Below are 25,425 nucleotides of genomic sequence, written 5' to 3'. Positions count from 1 at the left end.
AATCCTGGAGGTGGGAACCTCACATTAGGCAATACAGTCTCTCATTTATAGGACACTAATCCTACAGCAGTGTAGATATAATCACCTGGGGGCTGATTTATATGCAGAAAATTAAAAGAGAATGCCACATGTCTATCTGACTCGCAGATTGCTTACTGCCTTCACCAGGACAGAATGGGAGCCCAGCACAGCTCTTGTCAGAAAGCAGGGTTTTCTTTTGTGATTGACATTCAAAAGCAAAAGACCCTGGGAGCTCATGAAGGGTGGCATTTTCAACCCATTTAAGTCCACTGTCATTTCATGGGGTGATACTGTAGTTGATTTTCAGTATGCCTCGCACAATTGTTTATCAATAACACCAAATTGTCTGTTTTTCTAATGAGACACTGTATTGAGATGAGTTATAATTAATAAAATTATAAAATAATTAAATTATGAATACAGAAAATTCCTCTCCAAAGCATAATGTTTATGCTACAGATACATTTTTTGTGCAGTGCTGCAATAGCTGCAAAGAAGTAATATTGCTTTCTGCTATCTTGTTCAGCAGTAGCGCTCAGAGTGCTTGTGAGATTTGTGATTTTCCCTAACTGCCTCAAATAACCAAACTCGTCTCACTGTGAAGAAAATCTGAACATTTGCTGCTCTTCTGGTATGAAAACATAAGAAAGAACTGGATTATTCTTGATAGATGTTTGAGGCTGGAAGATTCTGATGTCTTTGTATTTCCCTTATTTTTTCTAAAGGAGATCTTGTGTGTTTAGGGTAAGCTCATTTAATTGCTTTTTACATTTATTTGCTATAGCTGACCAACCTCTAAAATTAAGGTCCTATTTTGTTAGTACTACTAAAACCACAGGGAGTCCAGCAGAATACAGGCAAATGTTGGAGAATGTTCTTCTCCAGAAGATGCCTTTCAGTACTCGTGTTTCCTTCAGATACCATCAACAAAGACTTTAGATAGTTTTAGTTACAGAAACTGAGAGCATTATATAACATTAGCAGATCTGTTTCTTTTAACAGAAAGATGTAAATGCTATATTGACAGTAGCTACAGCTGGTACTGAGGTTGGGAACAACCAAAATTTGGGACAGAAGATGCTGGATCCTTATAGGAGTGCGCCTGTCGTTGGTCCACATATTCCCAGCTGTGGCATAAATGCTTTCACTATCTGTAGGTTGTTTTCCTTTGTAGCTGGTTTAGACTCAGGACAGTGATGTTTCCAAGTTCAGGTTAGGTTTCTGTTGTGTACTCTTAACTACTGTCTTTGAGCTGCCTTTGAAGCCCTACCAGCTTGTCCCTTTCTTGTTAAGCCCTTGATGCATTGTGCTGTGTATGTTGACCTGTAATGAAAGGAAACCACAAATTTAAAATTGTTCTGAACACAGCTACCCGCTCACATTATCTGTATGCATACATCATATTAGGGCAATGCAATTAGCAAGGAATAAGGTAAGTCTCAAGTTAAATGGTAACTACATAGACTCTAATAACAGCTCGCAGTTAATCTGTACAAGATAACTTTCCATTGTAACACAAATGGAGTTCAGTAGAGACAAGCAGCATTGTTTAGGTTGTTTTTAATGCCACAAATATTGTAAGCAGAATTTTTTTCTCCTATAAGCTCTTCAATTAAAGCCTATATTTAAAGCAAATTATGCAATTAGAAGAATGTTATTTTCTGCATATTTACTAGGTTGTAGATGCATTTCTAGCCCAAAGTATGTAATCAAGTGCCTCACAAGAATTGTGGTTTTTTTCTTATAATTCTGGTTTGTTCTTTTTCTTTCTGTGAAAGCTTGTCATTAACATCACACTTTACCACAATAAATCTCTGGCTATATATGCCTATGCAGAGGTGAAAGTAAAAATATCTCTTATCTGTGCTGTGAACTAGTTCTAGCACTGAACCACTGAAGTGGTTTTTCTGAACTAAAAATAAACTTCTGTTGAGACAACTCTGTATATTTCCATGATAACTTGAGTGAGCTGTTTCTTGACAGGATGATTTTCTCAAAATAAAAATTATTGATGCCAAACAAGTGAAGGGTGAAACCAAGAGATATTTCTGTTGCTGAAAGATCATAATGATAATGATAAGAGAGGTGATGTTTCAAATCACAACAGTCCTTTTAATCTTATATCCTATTATTGATGGGATTTTTCAAAGAACAGCATAAAATGCCTGCAGTGGGTATTCGAACAAAACAAACAAAAACTGTATATCTTTTAGGTATCTCCCAAAGAAAGGCATTATTATCTTGTCTCATGCAATTCTATCTATTCCTCGAACTTAATTTGTTTCTAATGTTGCCAAGTGCTTGAGCTCCATAGCATAATTTCTGCAACAGCACAATATGTCTCTTACTTATTTGTGTCATAAAATACATTACTTTAACATTTGCTTCAAGTGTGTTTTTTTATGATTTACATTATTTTTCTATTATTTTTATGAAGAACATAACAGAAAATGTTTGACTGATTGGTGTTTCATCTCTCACTCACTATAGCTTAAATTTCTCTTTATTTTCCTAGTTACAGAAACCATGACAAAATTATAAAACTATAAAAGTGATCTAAATAAAATGCACTGTAATACCATAACCAATTTTAAACTAAATCCATAACATGAACATGTATCTTTTGAAAAGAAGGGTTGGGTTTCATTTTGTTGTTTGTTTGTTTGTTTGGGGTTTTTTGTGGTTTTTTTTTTTTTTCAAATTAAAAAAAAAAAAAAAAGTAGCTTCACACAATTTGCGTATAAATAAATGTATGACCTATATCTCAGTTACCTGTGGACACAGGAAACCATATTGCACCACCAGTTCAGTGTGAAGTGGTTACAACTGTCACCACTGGTGTTGGTATAAATGCAAACTGATGTCCATGTACCTTCTGATACTTCTGCAATGTTCAAAAGGGAAACAGAAGAAGAAAAATGGAGGTTTCATTTACTCCTGTGGTGACTGCAGTAGATTTTACCCTGCTTTACTATGGAGAGAGCAGCAAAGCAGTTTGTTACCATCGTATATTTCACCAGGTTGACAGCTAGCCAAATTGCCTGTGCTCTGCTGAGCAGCCTGGAACTGGGCGTCCCAGCCCCAAGGGACAGAGCTGACACATGGCCCTTTCTAGCCCCAAGGGATCAAGGTGACACATGGTCCTTTCCCCATCCCCTGGGTTGGCTCCTGACCAGTTGGGTCTCCAAGCCAAGAGCAAGGTTAATGCTGGCATTATCATTGCAGCTTTTCTGCTTGTTCAAAGAGCTCTTGGCAAGCCTTGCACAAAGGATGTGAATGAAATAGTACAAATGTTGTTTCAGACAAGAGGTTAAGCAGGAGAGAGTCACTCCCTCACTGCAAAATATTATGAGAAGCGGTCTTACATGGATTAAGGAGTTTAGTGTGGAAGTTAAGGATTCATTAGTTCTGCTGTTGTTGAAAGCATCTCTGTAGAGTTTATTTGAATGCTCTCCTGGATGCTATGTGAGGTCATAAACCAAATTAGAGTATTGACTAGCAGTGCAATACTGCCTGTCATGACTTCCATTCTCTATAAGAGTTCAGTGCTAATGCACTAATTTTACCTTGTCAGGATATAAAAAGCAGCCAAATCTCTGACATTCTCTGACCTGGTCAAAACACTGGATTTGCAACAGGTTTAAATTTGGAAAAGATCAGCTGATTTCTCCTGGTTTCTAAGGTAGTTGGAGTAGGCATATATTTTGTGAGTAGTTTTTATGAATGAAACATTAAGAACATGCCTTCTCCATCTCAAAAATTATCATTACACAGTCCATTTCCCACAGGCTGGTGTTTATCCAGAGTCTTTGTCCGAAGTACTGTCTCAGCACACTCACTACAACGACAGAAACAACTTTCTACAGTATTCATAATGCAGCCATAAGGAATGTTTGAGCAAGCATATACAAAGGTGTTATTGCCAACGGCACATTTCATCCTTGTTTTTCAATCTGTCTGTAATTTGCCGACCTGGAGCTGCTCCTCCCTGTCCTTGCTTGGGATTCTGAAGATGTGAGATCACTGCATGGTGCTGAAATGGCTGAGGGAGAAAACACCTAGTTTGGGGGAAATTTCTTCTGTTGTACAGAGAAAACGCCCAAAAAGCAAGTGAATAGAAGTCAGAGAATGAGTGACATCAAAAGTGTACCACAGATATATCAATAGAGAGCAGACTATAACATTCTTCTCAGCTTGCCTTTTAACATTTTAGCATGTTTATGAACGCATGGAACTGAGGTGGAGAGGCAAGTACCACACCTCAACAGAGTACAGTCCAACAGTATATGAAATCCAATGTCTTCATCATCTTCATCATCTCCAAAGTGCATTTGTCATGAATAACAAGCAATACATTTCTCACAGGTGACAGGATGCAAGGCTAAAGAGGAATATCAGTGACTAAGATCTGACCTGAAAAATAGGTGTAGCGTTCGTATTTCAAACATAGACATCGGCATAGAAAAAGGAACAAGAACAGGATGAAAATAAAAAGCAATGCTGGAGTCAAGGCTGGCATTGCTCGTGCAACAGATGGGAGAGGTGGCAGATGAAAAGAGAGAAGATCAAGGCTGTTGCAGTCTAAAGAGAAAAACCAACACATTGGAATTAGCTGGGCTCTGCAGAGGGAATGGCAATGATAAAATCAAAATAACAGCAGAGAAAAATAAATATTCTGATGGCAATGCTTTGGAAAACCACATGGAAATTAGGCAAGGAAGGAGACATCAAGGAAGAAGAGAAGTAGGCAGGAAAAAGATTTGGACAGAAATAAGAAATTTATTCCTTGGGACTGAGACAAAGCAATGGAAGTTATTATACTGTTGGAAGAAAAGGAAATATATTGACTGACAAGAATCGCAAATTTAGCATGCATAGTCTAATCTGAAAGTATTCCTTTTATCTTTTCCTGGAACCTTAATGTAATTTGTTATGATCTCAGTAGAAAAAAATGAAGTAATCTATAGCAGGTTTTCCATGCACGTGGTTAGTTCAGTATATACGTAAGAGATTTTATCACCAAAATAAATATAACATTTCTTGCAAATTACAAGAATGCAAGCAGCTCAGGTAAATATAGTAAATCCCAATTCACTATAAATTTCTCAAAATGGTTGGCTAGGCTAGCAACAAACTGCACTGTCACAGCTATTCTACAGCAAAGGAAACCTGAAGTTGTACAATTATCACTAATTATTTTACATTAGTTATACCACACCATAGTGATGTTGCTTTTTTCACCATCAGAATCATGTAACAGAAGCATAAGCTATTCCTTAGTGTGTGTCATCCCCCAGTATATATACTGTTAATGGGAACAGTATGTGGTTGCTAATCAGAAGAGGAAGCAGAACGAGCATGGGAGATCAGGATGTACTTTTTATTTTTAAAAAGACTCTTGAGATCTAGAATAAACATATGGAACTGAACAATTTAAGAAAGATTTGGAACTCGAAACTTTCATGTATATGTCCTCTTTATTTACATTTACTGGTATTTGCTAAATTTTTGCAGATTTGAAAAATCCAAAGACCACAATCTTTGTTGAAGGGAAGAATTTCTTGACTGGCCATAGAATAAAAAGATTCATACATTGATACAGAATTTTTGCATCCTACAAAATCTGCATATTTTAAGACTTTTTTCTAAGGAAAAAAAAAATTACAATATTTCCAACTATAAAATCAAAACACCAATGGCACATAAGGCCAGAAGGGATCACTATAACCATGTAGTCTGAGCTCTTGCCAAGGATCATCTCAGAATTCAACTTTTCCAACACTTTTTTTGAAAGAGAATCTGATTTTTACTAAGCATTTTCCAGGGCTGAGAAATTCAATGCAATGCTCAGCATGTGATTGTCATGGTCAATGACACATTACTGAAACACCAAAACAAAATATAATATAAACTTTATTTCTTATCTGGATGTGGTAATATAATTAATATCAGCATTCAAATACTGTTATTTGTTTGTTTGGCTGTTTTTTTTTTGTTTTGTTTTTGTTTGGTTGGTTGGGTTTTTTTGTTTGTTTGGTTGGTTTGGTTTAGTTTGTTTCTTTCTGCATCCATCTCCTCAGATGCTTTATATTATCAAAGTTACTTTCCCAAAGCATGTAGTCCATGTGATCAAGTCATTCCTGAATTATCTTTTTGAAAAGTATATGGAGTGATCACTAAATGTTTCTGAGTGAAAGGCAAAAGCTTCCAGTTCTTCAATCATTTCCAATTTTCTTTCCATATCTCCTGTGCACCTGCTGAAACATATGAACATTTGGTTGAATTGCAGCCACTCTCTCAACTAGAATTTTGCCAGGATGAATTACTGAGGAAATGTATTCCTGATAAGCTCATATTTATTTCTGATTGCCACATATATTAGCACATTTTAGCTTCCTCACCAGCTTCTACCTCATGTTCAGAATATCATCCATTAGAACCTATTAAATCGAATATAGCTGTGACTCAATCCTGCATGCTTTGCAATAAACAGCAAATCTCTCCCAAATTTCTGTGGAATCGGGATTAAGCACTTTGCTTTTTTTAGGGGTTTGTCATCCTACTATTTGATATCTGGCCTTATGTCATCTGTCATTGTTTTCATTATAACTTCACTTCTATGTTCCTTTTCAACAAGTGATTGATGCTTATTATTAACAATCCTCCTGTTTATGCTTTGTTCAGATTCTGAACTAATGCATTTTTATATGAGCTTTTATCATGGATTTAGAAAAATGCATATAAAACTATAATCTTCTGTTTTTAAGATTACAATCCTTACCTCTTGCTAGACTCTCTTCATCTTCTTGTGGAAAAAAATATTGAATGTGATTTCCAGTAATGCAGTCTGATTTTTTTATGCAGAGTGTTAATGAGTAGGCCTATTCTTAGTACATGGTCATAAATTACTATCACCTATAAATTTATTTTTTCTCCTTTTGTCATGGTTTAACCCTAGCTAGCAACTAAGACCATGATAGCCACTTGCTCAATCCCTCCACCCCTTGAGTGGGATAGTGAAAAGAACCAAAAGAGAAGGGAGAAACTCATGGGTTGAGATAAAAACAGTTTAGTAAGACAACAAAATAACAATGACACATTACTCATTAAAAATACAGATAAGATAAGATAAGATAAGATAAGATAAGATAAGATAAGATAAGATAAGATAAGATAAGATAAGATAAGATAAGATAAGATAAGATAGGATAGGATAGGATAGGATAGGATAGGATAGGATAGGATAGGATAGGATAGGATAAATTATACTCAGTGCAATCCTTCTTGAAACTCCAGTCGAACTAACCAACCAGTCCCAGAGAGAGCACCATGGTCCTGAACAGCCAGTCCCAGCAAGAGAGAGCAAAATGGGCAAAAATGCAGAAAGGCCCAAAGACTCACTGCAAAATGGCAAAAGGCTGAAGTAACACTGAACTCCTGACAGAGTGGAACTTCCAAATGGAACTAACTGAACTAGCCAGAAAAACTGGCTCCAGCTTTGTACCGAGCATGATGCTAACAGGAGGGAACATTTCACTGATCAGCCTGGATGTCAATCTAGGTGCTGCCCTGTCTGTGCCCCTGTCCTACCAATTTGCACCTGCAGCTGGATGGCTGAAGAAGTCCTTGGTTTCCCTGAAAACAGCCAAGATTTTCAGCAAGTTCTTAGATTTTCTTCATATTGACTCAAAAACATATAATAGCTAGCTAGTGAAAAAAGAAAACAAAGAAAAACATTATCCCAGGGAAGAAGCAGCATTTTCTCATCATTCTTATGCTACATCCAAAACAAAAGACTGTGCTAGTTACTAAGAAGAAAAGATTCTAACTGCATGGAAAATGAACTTGATTCCAGTCAAACTAGCACATTTTTGCCTGTTTACATCTTTTTGATTAACATATGACAGTTATAAAAAATAGAGAGTTGAAGAAGGCCTTATTTTATTACCAGCATTTTTCCATTAGTAAGTTCTGATTAAACTGTTTTGTTGCTGATTCACTAGCCCATGCTGTGCTTTTGAGCTTACTCACCTCAGTTGAAATATTTTGTTTTTCTCTGGCGCTCCAACAGTAGATTATTGCCACCTAATCTGACATTTTTTCTACATGTTCTGACATGATGTTACAAATCTGTAATAGTAGATGTACATACATGCAAACACATTGTAGGTGATGGATACATGTACATACAATCGTGTAATGGAAAAATATGCATTAGAAAATCAACAGCTGGGGTGGTAAAATCAATAGTTGGGGTGGTATCAGTTATGACTACCATGGCAGTTGTTTTCAACTCACCACAGTCTGTCAAAACCCCCAGTTTTAACTGGCAATTAACTTCTTACTCAGCTCACTTTTATTTTACCTACCTGCTATGCTGTGTTCTGTAGGTCTTTAACTTGAAAGTTGTAGCATGGACACTGTCATCAAAGCAAGTGGGTTCAGGACCTTAATTTATAAACTGTTTGACACAGGTAAAGGTGCTTGTTGTGTAGTGCGCACTACAGTGGGATCCAAACTTAGTTTAGCATTTATCCACAGTTTAGAGTAAACAACAAAATAGCATTTTACTGTCTAACCAGATAAAACATTCATCACCGTGCATTAATTCTTAGTGCATCTGTCAAAGGTCTTGATGTGCATGTGGAATAGCACTGCTCTCTGTGACACAAAATACACCCCTAAACCAACCAACCAACCAACCAACCAACCAGCTTAAAGGTCTTTAAGATGTAAATCTTTTCCATAACTGTGAAGACAATTAGTTCGAAAAGTGGGGTTCTTCTAGATTGCATTTTTATATTTTGCATAATCTCAATTGTTTTTATATTTTAGTTAATTATGCAGCTTTAATGTGTACTGGCAATCAGGACTTTTTGTTTTACTATAAAATATTAAAATAAAATCTTCAAACTGAGATCTTCGCTGCATTTTAACCTCATTTGATATACGTAAGGGGACTCTTCAGAGCTGAGTGAAAAAAAAGTGCATGTTTATGATTTATCTTTGCTTCTACAAATGTATGGATACAAATGTATTGATTGTCACAGTGACACCTTTTGCTCCTTTCACAGAATTCAGCAGTGAGGGAGTACAAAACCTGACTAATGAGGGGGACCAAGCTGGGGGAAAGAGCAAGGAAGGGCTGTAGTCACTGTGCTCTTGCACCCAAATAAAGTGATAGGGTCTCTTACCTCACGATGTTGAAGCTCACTCTCTTCATCAGACTCATTATGTGGTGGGAGAGACATGATGACACTAGTATAGGCAGAAGCTTGTACAGAATTTCCTGGTGAAATGACTCAAATCAAACTAAACTCATAATGAATTAGTGATGGGCAATGGGCCTCAAACTGCCTACTTCCTTCAGGATATGTACTTATATTGTGATTATCAGAAGATTCGAGTTTTCCTTGTATCTGGAAAGGAGAATTAAGACAATTTAATAATGAAAATAATAAAAAAAAAGAAGGAAATACAGTGCAAGATCCTTTCCTACACAGATATCCCTCATCTTTATTAACATCAACAACACAATTTTAAAAAATATACCAGCGAATGATCATTTAATAGCAAATTCATTGTCACAGTATTGCTACGCTGCTTCTTTTTCTGTAAGATATGTGTGTGTGTCCATGTATGTATGTGGTGCATAGCAACAGACTTTGTGCCAAACTGAAAAATGTTAAATTTAGCTTGCAGGAAATAATATAGCTGGAATCCATCTTGAAGAAAAGAAAAAAAAAATCCCATTATCTCTGCAAATGAAATATCTGAGTAGGTTTAAAGTTTCCTGCATATTAGCTCTTCTGTTTTGGTTACAGCAGATAAAAACATGCTTTTCAGGTATATCTGAAAGGTGGCTACATCCAAATGTCATCCTAATGAAGACTAGTGAAATTAAAACAAACAAACAAACAACAAACTAAAAAGTAAAAGGGCTTTTAAAAAAATTATTATTTCTGCTTTCCATCCAAGCAAACATACACCGCTGTCACAGAGAGAAACTGGCAAGTGATTGATTCACGTTTCTGATTTTTACGCATCTAGAGCGGTCCAAACGCGAGGCGCTCTGCATGCCGCCGCGGTGCGCGCAGCCCATCGCGCCGGGCCGCGGGGAGGCGTCCGGGCTGAGGTGCCCGACCTCAGACACGCTCCTTCGGGGAACCAGGCGCGGGGATAAAACACCCACCCGCGAGGCAGTGCGGCCGCGACGGGACATGGGGCTCAGGCCTGGGGGAGCTGCCGTGGACACTGGCTGGCCCCGCCGCCCCCGCTGCTTCTCCCCTCCGCTCCCCGGGGCGGGGCGGCTCCAGGGGCTCCGGCGGGGCCAACCCCCGGTCCCCACAGTGCCTCTGTCCGCGGTGCTGAACGGCTGGCGGCGGCGCTCACCGCGGCCGCGCACGAAAGGGGAGGGGCGGGGCTGCGAAGGGGGCGGGAAGAGCGCGCTCCCGCCGGCCCCGCTGCTCGCGCAGGCGCGCCACCGCCTCGCCGGGTGCGCCGCCCGCCCGTTGAGTGCGAGGGAGCGCGGGCGAGCGCGTGTGAGGGCAGGGCCGGTGGCGGGCGCGCTCCGGCAGCGGGAGCGCAGCGGGCGCACAGCGGCGTCGCCGCCACCGGCACGCGGCCACCCCCCGGTATTTCCGGAGCCGGGACGAGGACCGGAGCGGCGGCAGCAGCTCTCAGCGGCAGCGTGGGGGCAACGGCTTCTCCGGCTCCTGCCGCCCGCCGAAGGGCTATTTTCGTTGCTTTCCTCCCGTGGTTGGCTTGCTCCCGCCGGCCGCTCGCCTGGCGCGCAGAGGATCTAATTTGCTGACGAGCGCGCTCCCCGGAGGAGGAGGACGAGGAAGAAGAAAGGGCTGTTTCCGTGGCTTTGTGGATGCTCTACTTTTCTTGGAAATGCAAAAGATTATGCATATTTCTGTCTTCCTGGCTCCTGTGTTGTGGGGACTGATCTGGGGGGTCAAGTCTAACAGCATACAGATCGGTAGGTGCCCGCATGCCGGAGGACGTCGCTCTCCTCCCGACGGATCCCCCGCTCCCTCGTCCCCGCCGCCGTCACTCGGGCATCGCTGTCATGTCGCTGCGAGCCCAGCCCCACCGCGGCACCCGCCAGGCGCCTGTGAGGTCCCCTCCAGCAGCCGTGGCCACCGCCTCCCCCGGCCCCTCGCCTTTCCCCGAGCCCGCAGGCTCCGCCGCGGCGGCCGGCCACGGGACAGATCCGCAGCCAGGCTCGCTCCGGCAGCGGTACCCGAGCCGGCGGAGCCTCCCGGCACCCCCGCCCACCCGAGCTCCGGCGGCGGTAGGAAGGGACGCGGCCCCGGCGCTGCTCTGCCCGTGCCCCCGCCCGGCTGATGTGTGTGTGTGTGTATGTGTGTATGTTTCCCTGCAGGGGGGCTGTTCCCGAGGGGCGCCGATCAGGAGTACAGCGCGTTCCGGGTAGGGATGGTTCAGTTTTCCACTTCGGAGTTCAGGCTGACTCCCCATATCGACAACCTGGAGGTGGCCAACAGCTTCGCCGTCACCAACGCCTGTGAGTAACGGGCGCCGGCAGCCGCTGCGCAGGGCGCGCTGCCCGGCAGGCTGCTGTGGCGGCGGGGGCGGGGCGCCTGCGCACCGAGCGGCGGGGGTGGCCGTGTGTGGGGGAGTGCTGGTGCGGGGGCACCCCAGCCCGGTGCCGGGGACACGGGGCATGTAGTCTCCGTGCGCTTCGCCAGCCCTCGTGGAGGTTTAAAATGGTTCCTGCCGCCCCCGCACGGCTGTTCTCCCCACGCGTTACATAAAGATGCGCGGCCTCGGGACCGCCCGCAGCGCTCCCCTACCGCCCGAGGGCTGGCCGGGGGCTCTGCCGTTGCTGCGGAGCCTTCCCGTTAACCGGCGTGGGCAGGACCGGGGTTCCCTCTCGAAAGTAGTCGAGGGGACGCGGAGCGGGCGGCTGCGGGGACGATCAGCCATTTTACGCCGCGCCGCCCTCCGGGAGCCCCCGCCGTTGAGAGGGGCACTGGGGCCTGCCCGTTCGCCGCCCTCTCGCATCCCCCTCAGCCTCGCCCGCAGCCCGGCACCCCCACGGCTTTCGCGGGGAGCCGGCTCTCGGCTGCACGGGCGGCTGGCGGGGCTCTGCCCTGACACCGCCCCCGGCGAGGCAGCGCCCGGCCGCACGCGTGCCGCGTGGAGCGGAGCCTTCGCGTTGCTCGGAGGGGCGATGGGGAAGGCGGGGTGGTGCAGCCTCGTCGTCTTAGCGCGAAGTGAGGAGCCCTTGGCGGGGTCCCGCAGTGATGTTCGCTTTTCCCTGCCGCTCCGCGGCTGCCCCCCGGCAGCTGCCCGGCGTTTGGCCGGGTCGCCGTGCAGTTTGACCCCGCGGCGCGGCGTGGCTGGCGGGGGAGGACCGGCTGGGCGATGGGTGTTGCGCGGTGAGGCGTGCGAGAGCGGGCAGCTGCAACGAGGTGCGGCGGGCGCTCCCCGTGTGGGCGGTGAGAGCCGTGGACATGAGGCGGGCGTTCCCAGGGCGATAAGGGGTGCCCGCCTTACCCCTCTGCCCGACCCGATGTGCCCGTTTTCAAGCGAAGCCAGGGGCTCCGCAGCGGCACGGCCAGCACGGAGGAGGGAGCCCGTTCTTGTGCCGTCCTGGCCGCTCCCACTGACCTACGGCTCATCGGTCGCCCAATGCCGCCCTCTCCCGAGGCGTTTCCGCAAGCCATAAGGGACAGTGAATCTGGAGGTTAGCTGTCAGCAAGAGCAATTTCCCTCCATTTGCGAGCGTTTTTTTCTTCTTTTTTTTTGTTTTTCATTTTTCTTCCCTATGGTAGGTGAGGTGGTGCTGAAAGAGGGGCGTCTCGGCACAAGCATTGGGATAGGTGATGCAAGAGCTCAACCCAAGGAGCTTTCTGTGGCATGTATAAGGATATACGAGTATAGCACAAATAGGAAAGGTCAAAGCACGTAGTCAGCCACAGCAAAGCTACTTCACTAATCTTTGCAAGATGCTTGGGGAGTTCTTGCTTCGTTAGGTAATGAAGGTTTGCAGCAGCCAGAACTGCATGTGGTTAGTATTTGCAGTATATGTTATTGGGACTATTGGTGAAGTAAGGGATTGTGTAGTGGTCTAGGTGGCATTCTATGAAAATAGAATAGGTCTCTCTGTGTTTTTCTATTTTGTGAAGTCAGCAAAATCCTGAAAATAATTTGTGTAAAACAATAGATTTTTTTTTTTCTAGTACGAGGGACAAATACAGCCACCTGCTCTTTCAGAAAGCAAGTGATACATATTTTTTGTCCAACCCCATAAAGTTTCTAGTCAGTGTTTGCGTGCATGCTCTGCCTTGTTCTTGAGCTTAGCCGTTTTCCTTGAAGAACTCTCACAGTACTCAGATGATGTGTAAGCTGTATACTGCAGTGACAGACTTTGAGACTTCCAGCAAATGGGAGATGCTGTCCATGTTTCGGGTTTCCCTTTGTCTGAACCTTGTCCAAGGCTTCACTTTTCAAGCAGTTGGAAGAGCACCCAATTAAGACATGAACATGTACTTGCTTTTTGTCACCTCAGTCACTATTGATGGTTTAGTCAAGTCATCTTGTCAATTGGATTTAATTGACTAGTGAAGTATAGGCTAAAAATATGTATAGTGTTTCCTTGGTTACCTTCCAAGAAAGGTTTTACTGGAGAACAAGGTGTTCTGAAGACAAATGCTTGCCATATAAGAAGCCTTTTTTTTCCCCCTTTATGCTTGTTCTCATTTGAAATATTGAAAAGTCTGCAAAATCTGCAAGGTTGGTTGTTTGTTTTCAGAACAGTGTGCAAATAACCTGTGTCCAAACCCATCACTTTCAACAGCTGAACAATACAAGTGTAAAAGAAGGTCACAGCAATGCAGGCTAGTATGAAACTGAAAATGTTTCAGTATTTAGTCAGGTATTTCACTCCAGCAAGGTGATTTTCCTTCACAGAAATGTAGTGACAGTCTTATACCGTAATAGAGGTAATGAGCTTTTTCTGCCCCAAGAATAACAAATTTTCTAAAATTGACAACCAAAATATTTCAACTTTCAATTTAAAAGCCCCAAACCATCCAGGTCTCAGAAACCCCAGAGGATGGTGCGGGAGAGGTGATGTGCAGCCCGGCCGCCCTCCCGCCATTCAGTAACCACAGGGCAATTGGTACATACTGTTCATGCACTTTAAAAAGCAAACAAACAAAAAACCTACTGTAAAACTATTTAAAGGAATCTTAAAACTTATGTTCCACACCCGCTCAGAGTTCATTGATGAAGCAAACAGTCTTTAGATGAACGAGTTGTGTTGCTAGTGCTACCTTTAAATTAGGTTCCTAAACTTACAGAAAGGATGAGGTAGTGGCCATATGCCACTGAAGGATGTTTGAAATGGTGTAAGACTACCCAGTCATTTAAAGGTGACCAGAAGATATGTGTAACAGAGGAGGAATGAAGACTCTGGGAGTAGATAACCTTAACTCATATAATAAACCCATAAGAAATGGTCACTCTAGGTTGCTGGACTGTTGGAAGTCTTGTGTAAAGCTGTGTTGACAGATCGGCAGGATGAAACCTCACAAGTCAGTGTCACTAGGAGGCTTAATGGTTTTGACTGAGAGATGATGCAGTATTTTTTCAGACCGATGGCACAATTGAGAGAAGTGTTCACTGCCGTGATTACTGTTACATTCTTCAAGAGGAATGGGCTAGGTGTAGCCCCCTTTGAGAATTTTTGGTGATTCAGAGGATTACAGGCTGGGTGGTAAAGGCAAATGTTAACAAAGTGGTTCAGTCTGACAGAACCTCTTTGGCTTTTAACAGCTGGGGCAGAGGTACAGCACCATAGGTAATTTGTAGGGTAGAACTGGAAGGTATATAAAAAAATTGACTTTATTGTCCTTCAGCACAGTATAATTAAGTCTAGTCTAACTGGAGAAGTGCTGACCACCAGCAACATCTGATTAAAAAAAAGTGTTAATTCTGTCCAAACAAGAAAAGAGGAAACTGGTGAAGTTGGAGTCCTTTCCTCTTAAATCCACCAGCTCAAAGAGGGGTAGTTGTATGATGTACTCACATATTATTGCACTGAAAGGGTATTGGAGTCACCTAAAGAGAGTTTTCCTATGGAGTCTTATAAAACCTCCAAAACTGTAATGAGTTTTTCATATAGTGGTTTCAGCCCAAATGTAATATATGCACAATCTTGGATATTTAATCCTGCTGGCTCAAGAGCCAGTGTTGAGCTTTTCTGTTTTAAATCAAGTCTTGCAGCTCTGCAGGGATCACTGCACCATGACATTATGACAAGGGGATGCTGATTCATGCATAAACCTTAGATCCTTTCATTATATCTTCAACCAGCAGCTTTGAAAACCTATGAATACCTAGCATGTTGCAACTTGGGAGTCACAGCAAAGGTTTTCCCAGCCATTTTGCAATATAATGTTTTAGATTGCATTCTTAAATAGCAGTCAGCATACTGCTGGCAAAATGGTTAAAGAATTTAGCAAAAAAACCTATAATGTAGTGGTAAAAATGGAAGAAATTCAGACGTGTTTATTGGAATTAAAATTACTCTGGACAAAGCCCAAATATATTTCACAATACATTATTAGAACTGGTTTTAAAGGAAAGGAGGAATTTGTTAGATGCTTATGTTTTAAGTCATTTGTATTCCTAGTCCTTCTCGTTTCCTTTTCATCAGGAAACATTTCTCAGGCTCAGTGAGCAGATGTGAAATAGGTTCTGTACCCCCTTGTAAATAAAATGGACACGATCAGATGGGTTTCTGTGGTAAAACGATGCAGCAAAGCCGGGATGTAGCCTACAACAGGAACTCCTGTGCTTTTGCTGCTTTCAAAACATTTCTCCCTTCAAAATCAAGCTCTGAAGCAAACTCTAAACATTCTTCTACTCCTGAGAGTTATTCGTAAAGAAACCTGGGGTATTTATTGTGTGACAGTGCTGTCCCTGCTGTGCATCTTTGCTCCTGGCTCGCAGAGCATTTTCACACAGCTGTGATCCAGAATGTGGGCAGGCACAAATATGACAGTTTGGCTTTTCTACTTGACTTTTCAGATTTTTATTATGTGATTATTGCATTAATTTTGTCCATATATCAGAAATAAGAATTTACCATGCAGTTTTGAATATAGAACAAATATATATTTTACTCTTATAAACCTTAAAGTGAGTTATATTTAATAGCAGTTTTTGAGTAGCATATCAATCAAGCCTTAAATATAGCAGTCAAGCTCTTGAATCAATCAATTTGTCAGTGAATCTCTTCAATATATTAATGTATTTTTATATACTTTTATTTATATTTAATATATTAAAATGTAGTAACTTTTAAATATTTCTACTAATGAAAGCTTTAATTTACACTGACTTTGATAGGACTATTGACTGCGTATAGCTGGGGATGTACTTAACTCCTTGCATACATAAGACTTACTGTACTCCCCAGCATGTGTTACACACCCTAAACCAAGGGCTACTGCATTAAGTGATACTGTTACTGCTGATTTCTTTTATTCTTTTTTAATCAAACTTCTCATGATTCAAATATTTTTGAGAATTAAGGCATGTTAATCAGATATATAATTCTTTTTGAACAGTTGATAATTACTAGGGAAGAATATAATAGCTGGGAACATGTTACAAATTTGAAAATGCATTAAACAGGTAAAGAATATTCTGTTACCATTATGTAGAAAATCAAGATAATCAACATAATTAATTTATCAGGCATTTTATATGAGGATATGATTAAATTGTAAAAAAATATTGCTTAAGGAAAATATAATTTTAAATTGATCATTCTCTAATATGGGCTGGCAGGACTACTTTTAATGAAACTAAAAGGGGGAAATTACCCACAGTAAACATAAGCATTTGTTTTATGTATGTATGTGTGTATACATACGCACACATAGAAATGTACGTACATATATACATATAGAAATGTACGTACATACGTACTAATATAGTGGACAATAGTTTATTTTGAATGTCACATAAATAGAAAACCAGGGCATTTATTAAACTCGACAATCCATTTTCTGAAGGGGATTATCTCTGAGCTCTTGCTAGTAAGATAATTTATCACTTTAAGTCAGCATTTTCACCTCTGTGAATTGAGTGCATGAATTACTCATTTTTTATATTGAAGGTTCATGCCCATATTCTGGAACCAACGTCACTGCAACTGAAGCCAAGGAATGTCAGGTCAGCCTGAAAATAACACTGAAAAGATACCTGAATAGGTAAAAAATTTAGTTGCATAGATCAAACTATCTCCATATGTATATGTGAATGGGCTTCTCGTATGACAATTAACTGGAACTTTCATTTCTGAAACAAACAAGATTTTTCCATTATTTTGTAACTGATCACTGCATTTATCAGAACATGAATACAGTGGAATCTGCTTTTAGAAAATTGTGGACAAAGGATTAATTCTTTTTGCCATCTAGATTTCTGCCACGTATAGGGCAAAAGCCTGCATGTTTTTATTCAAAATATGTAGGTTTGTGGAGTATCATTATTATTTTGTCTTGAAACCGTCATGTTTTCCTTTAATAAGTTCATAAAAAAAATTCTGAGTGGACTGTAAGAGCATATTAGATGTAACCTTGTTAAAACGAAAAAGGATTTTGATTTAAATGAATAAGTACTCCAATAATGGATTCTTTATGGATGAACAATAAGGAGTGAATAAAAGCATCAGAGAAGCATAGTGAATGCACGCTGTAAACCAGATAATCAGTAAGAAGTTAAACTAGGTTTTAAATAACCATGTGTTGAACTAATTCATATTGCAACTTCTAAATCAATAACTGTGCTTAAAATACTGCTATTGTATTTATTTGTGTGCCGTTACAATACTATTTACTTCTCTTTATCTATCTGTATCTAGGCCAGCCATAGAACATTTTTGTTTTCTAGTGCAACGCTGCTGTGCCTCCTTGTTTAACAATTATTCCATAACGGATTTTTTTTCTTTTTTCTTTTTCAGTGTTTTAAGAAAGGTTCTCAAATCAGGCAGTTTATAGGGAGATTACCTTTCTCCCCCTGAAGTGCCCATGTGGAAAATTAATATATACAGTTAGCATTTCCATCCTGAATCTGATATAATGTACAGATGCTTAATGCATTTACCTATGGCTAGTTGCTTTATGAGAGTGTAAAAAAATTTTACAATGAAAAAGGTATTCATTATCATTGTGCAGCAAGGTGTGGTTCAGCTGCAGCTACTACTATGACCCAGCACCTGCTCCCAAGCCTGACTAAGAGAAACTAACAGGATTTTTTTGAGGGTTGAAATGTTACATGCAGTTCAACTAAAGGTGACAAAATCAAACACAAAAATTGTCATATTTCAACTCTAATCTACTATTTCATTTCATCAGAGGAAGGATATGCAGATCTGTATTCATTAACTTAAATCAGTGTATGTGATTGCTTTGTATGCTTGGGGTGCTGAGTCTGTAACTGAATTACCAATCACTTCAGTTAGTCCATGAATGACTTACTGGGCTTTATTACACATGAAAATAGTATCTTCATTATTTAACTGCAGAATGTAAACATGCATGCATTTCACTGCTGAAAAGAAATAGTACCTTGGCATTCATGTTTTAAAATGGACATATTTTTTCCAAATTGTTCTTCCAATGAACAAGGGTAGGACAAAATTCTGCAAAATGTTCATATTGGCCCTGACTCATAAATGTACACTCACACAATTAGTAGAACAGTTTCAATGGTCAGTATGGGACAATGGCTAATTATATGAAATGTTCAAAATAAATACATGAATATGTGCATGTTATGCTATCCCACCTCTTCAGTTTAATCTCAGGTTGTTAATTTTGCATTGATTTGACGCTGCAATTTGTCAGGGTGCTGTGGTTCTGGCTGTCACATCACTGCAATTTATTCTCAGTGCTAAATGTGTTTAAAAGTTTAAAATATGACTTGGGGTGGAGAAGATGCCTCTACTTATTGCAAATGGCATGAACTGATTTTCTTTCACACACACTGAAAATTACGAATAACAGATTCTTTCTAAGCACTTGGTATGATGGATAATTTAAACAGCAATCTTTTAGATAATGTGGAGATTTTCTCATCATCTTATACAGAGAAGGCTACTTTCAGAGGTCACGTCGGCAACAGGGTTGGAGAGCTCAACAGAATGGTATTACAACTGCTTTGCAGCCTGGAGAAAGGATTTGTTTTGTATTCTTTGTTTTTCTGTCTTTTATGAATGTATTTGTTAGTTGTAGGACTCTGGTCTATATCCACAAAATGAAAAGGCTATTGTGGTTTACCATCCCATGTAATGTAGATCTAAAATATTTTAATATGTTGCATTCCCTTGTATGTGTGTAAATTGTCTCAGAATGTCTGCAAATGTATGCTAATGAAATAGACTGGATAGCTCTAAAGAAAGTCAGAGTAATCTGTTCAATAATCTCATAAATCTTTGAAATGGAGGATGTTGAGTGTTAGCTTGCTCAAAATGTTCCTCTCTGCTTCTAGTTATCAGCTGTTTTTGACAAGATGTCTTCCAAGCCAAAATGCTGATTATTTTTTCCTTTATTTTTCCCTCACATGAATGTAGCAAACTCTATAATGCTTTAATAGTACAGTCTCAGAGGGAGTTCTTGGTACAAATGTGGGATCCTGCAAGCAGCAAAACTTTCCTGTATGATTGTGCCGTGTGCAGGTGTACTGGTATCAGGGAGTTTGTTCTAGGTATAATGTTTGAAAAGCAGAGTAAAAAAATTGCATGGCTAGTGCATACCAAGCTCATACTGACATAGGCTACAACAACATTACTTATAACAGAAGCAGAATTGATCCACACCGACATTACGAGTGGTTTGGAGAATCATCTATTCATATCTTGTTCATGTCAGGCAGAGGACCTGAATTTAACCCTTTGTTTTTCACTTCCCACTTGAATGCCCTTAGTGCTGGTCTATTTTTGTGTTGATGTCAGTCTCCCTCTTTGTCTGTCACTCTTCTACATTTTTTCTGCCTCAGTTAATTTTTGGTGAAAAAAATCTCTGTAATCTTAATGTTTGTCCTGAGGCAGGAAGGGAAAAAAGTAACTTCTAGGTTTTGGGAGCAGGAAGACAATTTCTTGCCCTTTGTTGTTTTTATGATAAAGCATAGAGGGAAAAGACGACAACATGAGGAAAATTGTTATATCAATTTAAATAATTGCTCAACTAAAAATATTAATTGGTCAGATTTATACACAGCTTTAAACTTTTGAAGCCATTTTAAATGAACAGCTGGAAACATAATAATATAATTTTATTATATTTAAAGACTAGATGGATTTGAGGGATCAGGAAATAGAAGAGACTATGAGTCACTATACATTATAAATTGCAGTATAAGTGTGGTTTTAATTTCACTCACAGCCTTACATCTGCCCTATTTTAAGGTGCTTTCACTTGGTGATAGTGGATCATACTGAAATTCTCAAAAGTCATGACTGAAAAGTGATTCAGTCCTTTTACTGACTAATCGGATTAGTTCATGTATTCAGCAACCTGATCCTGTAGTCTGGGAGTCCAGAGTAATAAGGCCATACTATTCTTGCTCAGTCAAATATATGATCAAGGTTCCGCTCATGGTAGTAGGAACCAAAACAGGTCCAAAATTCATATTACTTCTTTTTTCTGTATGAGTGTGGAAGACTGATCTTATTTTTTGTATATGGAAAGTGACAAGGATTAAAAAATTCCTAAAAAGAGCTAAAATGTTTGAGCATCTGTTGAACCTACAGAATATTTTTTCCGGACTTCAAGGTGCATGTTCCTACATGAACCTACTGTTCTTTAAGTATTGCACCTCCTCTTAAGTGCTTAGTCAGATTCAGTGTGGAAACCTTAGAAAAATTATTAGACCTTTTCAAATTAGTATAAAAATGTAAATGGGACTGTTAGCTAAGCTTAAAAAGGAAATATTTGGTCTGCGCTTGTGTAGCTGAAGAGGACAAACATGATGCTTGCTCCTTTCCTTTGTTTGCATTTGATCATGGATATTATTCTTTGGTCAAACCTTTATGTAAAGTTGAAACTTTCGGTTTTTCTTAACTCTTTTTTTCACATAGGAAAAGGCTTTTTGGCTTGACTTCATAGAACTCAGCAGTGTACTTCTGCTAGAAAAGCAGGTGTCAGTGAGCTGCAAATATTGCACTTTCAGCAAGCGCAGCACTTAATGTTTCTTTGAGATTCTGCCTTCTATTTTGATATGATATAGAGATGTTATTCAATGTCTCCACTTGTGGGGGAACTTCAAATTCACTTGCTATTAATATACCTGAAGACCCAGTTTGTGATGCTTGCACTATCCTGTGTGACCTCAAGGTGCAGCTCCAGAAAATGTGAATGTCCTTTAGGTCCTGTAGCACATCTGGCAGCCTCTGGGGATTCCTCAGATACTTCAGTGTCTAAAATGGCAATTGCTACATGTATTTAGTAACCTGAATAATTTCCTGAATTTCACAAGAGAAGGGCATGTCTCCCCTCCCCTCCCCTCCCCTCCCCTCCCCTCCCCTCCCCTCCCCTCCCCTCCCCTCCCCTCTCCTCTCCTCTCCTCTCCTCTCCTCCCCTCCCCTCCCCTCTCGTCCCCTCTCCCTCCCCTCCCCTCCCCTCCCCTCCCCTCCCCTCCCCTCCCCTCCCCTCCCCTCCCCTCCCCTCCCCTCCCCTCCCCTCCCCTCCCCTCCCCTCCCCTCCCCTCCCCTCCCCTCCCCTCCCCTCCCCTCCCCTCCTCCTTTTGCTCTTTCCCTTCCCTGCCCTGCCCTGCCCTCTCTTTCTCTGTTTTTCTTTCTCTTTCTCTTTCTCTTTCTCTTTTCTCTTTCTCTTTCTCTTTCTCTTTTCTCTTTCTCTCCCTCTTTCTCTCCCTGTTTCTCTCCCTGTTTCTCTCCCTCTTTCTCTCCCTCTTTCTCTCCCTCTTTCTCTCCCTCTTTCTCTTTTCTCTTTCTCTTTATTTTTTTTTTCCCGTTAAGACAAATTCTGGTTTTCTTCTGTAGCTTTCCTTCCTTTTCCTTCCTTCACCTCTGCCAACCTGTTGTGACAGGACAAGGAGGAATGGATTTAAATGGTTTTAATGTAAAAGAGGTTAGAGTTAGGCTGGACATAAGGAAGAAATTGTTTACAGTGAGGATGGAGAAACACTGGCACAGGTTGCCCAGAGGGATAATAAATGCCTCATCCCTGGAGCACTCAAGGTCAGGTTGGATGGGGCTCTGAGGAACATGATCTAGTTGCAGATGGCCCCACTCATTGCAGGGAGGTTGGACTAGATGACCTCCTTCCAACCCAAACTATTCTATGATTTGGGAACTGTGGTGCATAACACTGTCATGTGTACAAACTAGGAACTTACAGGAGTCCAGGAATGGAACTAGGCTGAAGGCATCTGTGTTAGCCACAGTGGTGAGAATTAGATGTGTAACAATGACATTAGCAACAGTCAGCAGCTAATGGGAAAGACACTAAGTCAGCCTAAATGACAGAAAGCCGCTATTTAGAAGCTTCTGACTGAAACAGTAAAACTGAACCTGTCCTCCCTCTTGAGTAACTGACCACAGGTCTGAGGCAAACAAAGTGGCCAGAAGCTACTTTTTCAACTATAGTGGCTATAAATGCTCTAGTATGGTGCTCTGGATGCTATGCAGGTCTTCCACCTTTTGGTTGGAATATCCCAAAGGAGTAGAAAGAAGTGAGAGAATCTGATTGCTCAGAGGGTGGTAGAAAAAAGCTGACGTTTTGCCTTATCTTGATGGAACACTGTTCTGAGGACAGGGCGAGAAGGATGTTTTTTTACATGTGAAAAGAGAAGTGGTTACATGATCAGATCTCCTTTTCTCCAGGAGGTACTACCCTCAAGGTTTTGCATTAGACTGAAGTTCTTCATCCCTTAGGAGGGATTGCAGTGTGTTTTTTGAGTAGGGAGTTTAATCTGTAGAGTTCTGTGTATGTTTTGTTCTGGCTATGTGGACAGAGATGGTGGTCTTGTTTAGCTGTTATGACAGCTACGTTCATGGACATTTAAGCTAATAGGCACTCGATTTAAAGATTAGGGTGCTGTTGATGGGATGTTTTCTATGAAGGATGCTCAGCCTTGTATGTGATTTTCATGATTGTCAGACAATCTATTTCATCCAAAACATTTGCTGAAGGAGCTGGTTGGAAGATGAGAAGATGAATTATTTTTAGGAATTATATTTTCCTTCTAGTCATCAGATAAAGTAATATTAGCTTGTTTATTTCTATATAATCTGAATACAGTGAATGTTTAATTCATATCATGTTCCATTTCTATGAAGGGGAAAGTAGGAGATGGCAATAAAGCACTCCGTTTTTTTTGTCCACTTTTTTTTTTCTGAATTACTGAGCACAAAGAATCAAAGTATTTAGGGTGAAGTGCATAAGGAAAATATGTTCCTATCACCCTTTACAGGTGCATTATATATCCTATATTCTATGCTGATTTTTCATTTCCTGTGTAGAAACAGGAAACACAATTTCAGGGGAAAAAAAGCTTAGAAACAAATAAAGCAGTCTTGTTAAGATCTGAATTATTCATACATAGCATGAAAAGTGAAACCCGGAAGTCAGAATAATAGCATGAATAACTGCAGTGATATGCTATTGTATAGCAAACGAGTGCATCAAGAGAAAAATCAACAGAACAGTCTTGTTCTGGTGTGTCCGTACCTTTTTACAGGCAATGAAATAACAGTGATCACCAAATCTTATGCAGCCCTCAGGAACAGGTTTACTAGATTTTGCTTCAAAATCTCTATTCAGTTGATGTAACTCACTCTGACAGCTGCTATAGGGCTGAATCCTGAAAGGTCCAGGGTACTTAGCATGCCAACAACAGTTACCTGGAACTGCAAAAGCTCAGGAGGGCTGTGATTCACAGGATTTGCGCCAGCCTTCTCCATACATTTGACTACTGTTCGTTCCATTTTAGCTCACCCATGTAATTATGAAAAACAAAATAGATGGTGAATATTTTGAGTTTTAAATTAAGAATAAACATTACAGAGAGTTCACACATGGCTGAATTAGATGGTGAGTTTTCCATTACTAAATTACGATGACTGATGACAGGTAGAGGCTGTAATTCTAATACTGTCATGATACTGATTGGGTACCAGTGCACAGTGCCGTTCTTTCTTTTTTGTGTGTCTGGCTATTCTTCCCACACAGAAGGGTGTTTTTGAAGGGACAGTCTGTTCTCTGTTACCTCCCCAAATGTCACCCAGACCAGAGGTGCTCCACGGGGCTCCTGGGCCTGTTGTTCACAGGTAGTCACAGTTGAGCAGAACGCAAAGTCCTTATGAAAATCAAGCCACTTGCTTAGGTAGCGATACTAACAACTCTTAATGATTAATTTGGAACATACCAACTGACTGGCCTAAACAGATTTAGTTAAAAAAATCTAGGAATTCTGGCGATTTTCAAGATGGAATTTCCTTTGAATCACTGATTGTTCTTCGGTGCAAATATTCTTCTGGAGATTATTTGAAAACATGACTTAAACAAGAGAAATCTTGTTGAACAGAACAGGCTAGAATGAAGGTCTGCATGTTCACCTCTCTCTGTCTTTAAAATGATTCCTTCTTAGTTTCATTATCTTTGGATCCCTAGCTATACATCTCCCCTCATAATGAATGTCATGGAAGTTTCTTTTTTGATAAATGGTTAATTTTAATCGCATCTAGTTGTAATTCATTGTAAGCTGTAATTATATTTTAAAAAGAAATAATTTCAACTAAATCATCAGGATTGTGGTTGTTTTCTGATAAAGTATCAGTTACCAGTTACTGATTCCTCTAAAAATGTAACCCCTTGATGGCATTTAGTTCAATATTTTAAATTCTTTTCACAAGCTCTTTGACAACAAGTGAAACAAACCAAATGTCTCGCTTCAGAAAAGATACATGTGTACCATCTTGTGATGATAATTTACCACTTTTTAAGATTAAGGCAACATATAGATCACAGAATGGTTATTTGTTCACTTTTTATGCATACTCTAGAAAATGTGTACAGATAGGATTTTTTTTTTTTTTCAATGACAAGTGAAGCTCATGATGTAGCGGTTTGTGTTGTCTTTAATTTCTAATTTCATGTTCTGAAACTTGGAAGACTATGCTTATTTAGCAGAAGCTTAATTTAATGTCTGTTGGTTTGTAACTGAAAGGCTGAAAACTGGATTGTAACATTGGAGAAGAGAGCTCTTCCCCTCCCCAGCATGACCTTAGTCTCGCTTCTAGGAGGCAAAGGTTGCGAGTGGTTAGGTCTTAAAGTAGGGACATGTGTCAGGTTAAAAAAAATAATAAATGTGCGTGTATAGTGTGAAGGGATTGAGGAG

The 25,425-nt window shown here is 40.7% G+C and overlaps 1 protein-coding gene and 1 long non-coding RNA gene across 8 annotated transcripts in view; one reads left to right on the top strand and one right to left on the bottom strand.

Moving 5' to 3' along the window:
* Window positions 1-483: 483 nt before the first annotated feature.
* On the bottom strand, window positions 484-10,369 carry LOC110362904 (uncharacterized). The gene is made up of 3 exons (XR_010472290.1): window positions 10,214-10,369; window positions 9,216-9,440; window positions 484-1,344 (listed from the first exon to the last, which is right to left on the bottom strand). It is a non-coding gene; the product is annotated as an uncharacterized LOC110362904 (long non-coding RNA).
* A 210-nt stretch (window positions 10,370-10,579) lies between these two features.
* Window positions 10,580-25,425, top strand: part of GRIA2 (glutamate ionotropic receptor AMPA type subunit 2) — a 92,706-nt gene continuing 77,860 nt past the window's right edge. For 3 of the 7 annotated variants that reach the window (XM_065060026.1, XM_065060024.1, XM_065060025.1), the window contains exons 1-2: window positions 10,584-11,005; window positions 11,411-11,551. In XM_065060026.1, coding sequence (XP_064916098.1) covers window positions 10,918-11,005; window positions 11,411-11,551 — 229 coding nt within the window. In that variant the 5' untranslated portion in view covers window positions 10,584-10,917. 7 annotated transcript variants of the gene reach the window in all.

This window comes from Columba livia, chromosome 4 (genome assembly GCF_036013475.1).
Source record: "Columba livia isolate bColLiv1 breed racing homer chromosome 4, bColLiv1.pat.W.v2, whole genome shotgun sequence".
NCBI lineage: Eukaryota > Metazoa > Chordata > Aves > Columbiformes > Columbidae > Columba > Columba livia.
This window is presented reverse-complemented; position numbering and strand designations above follow the sequence as displayed.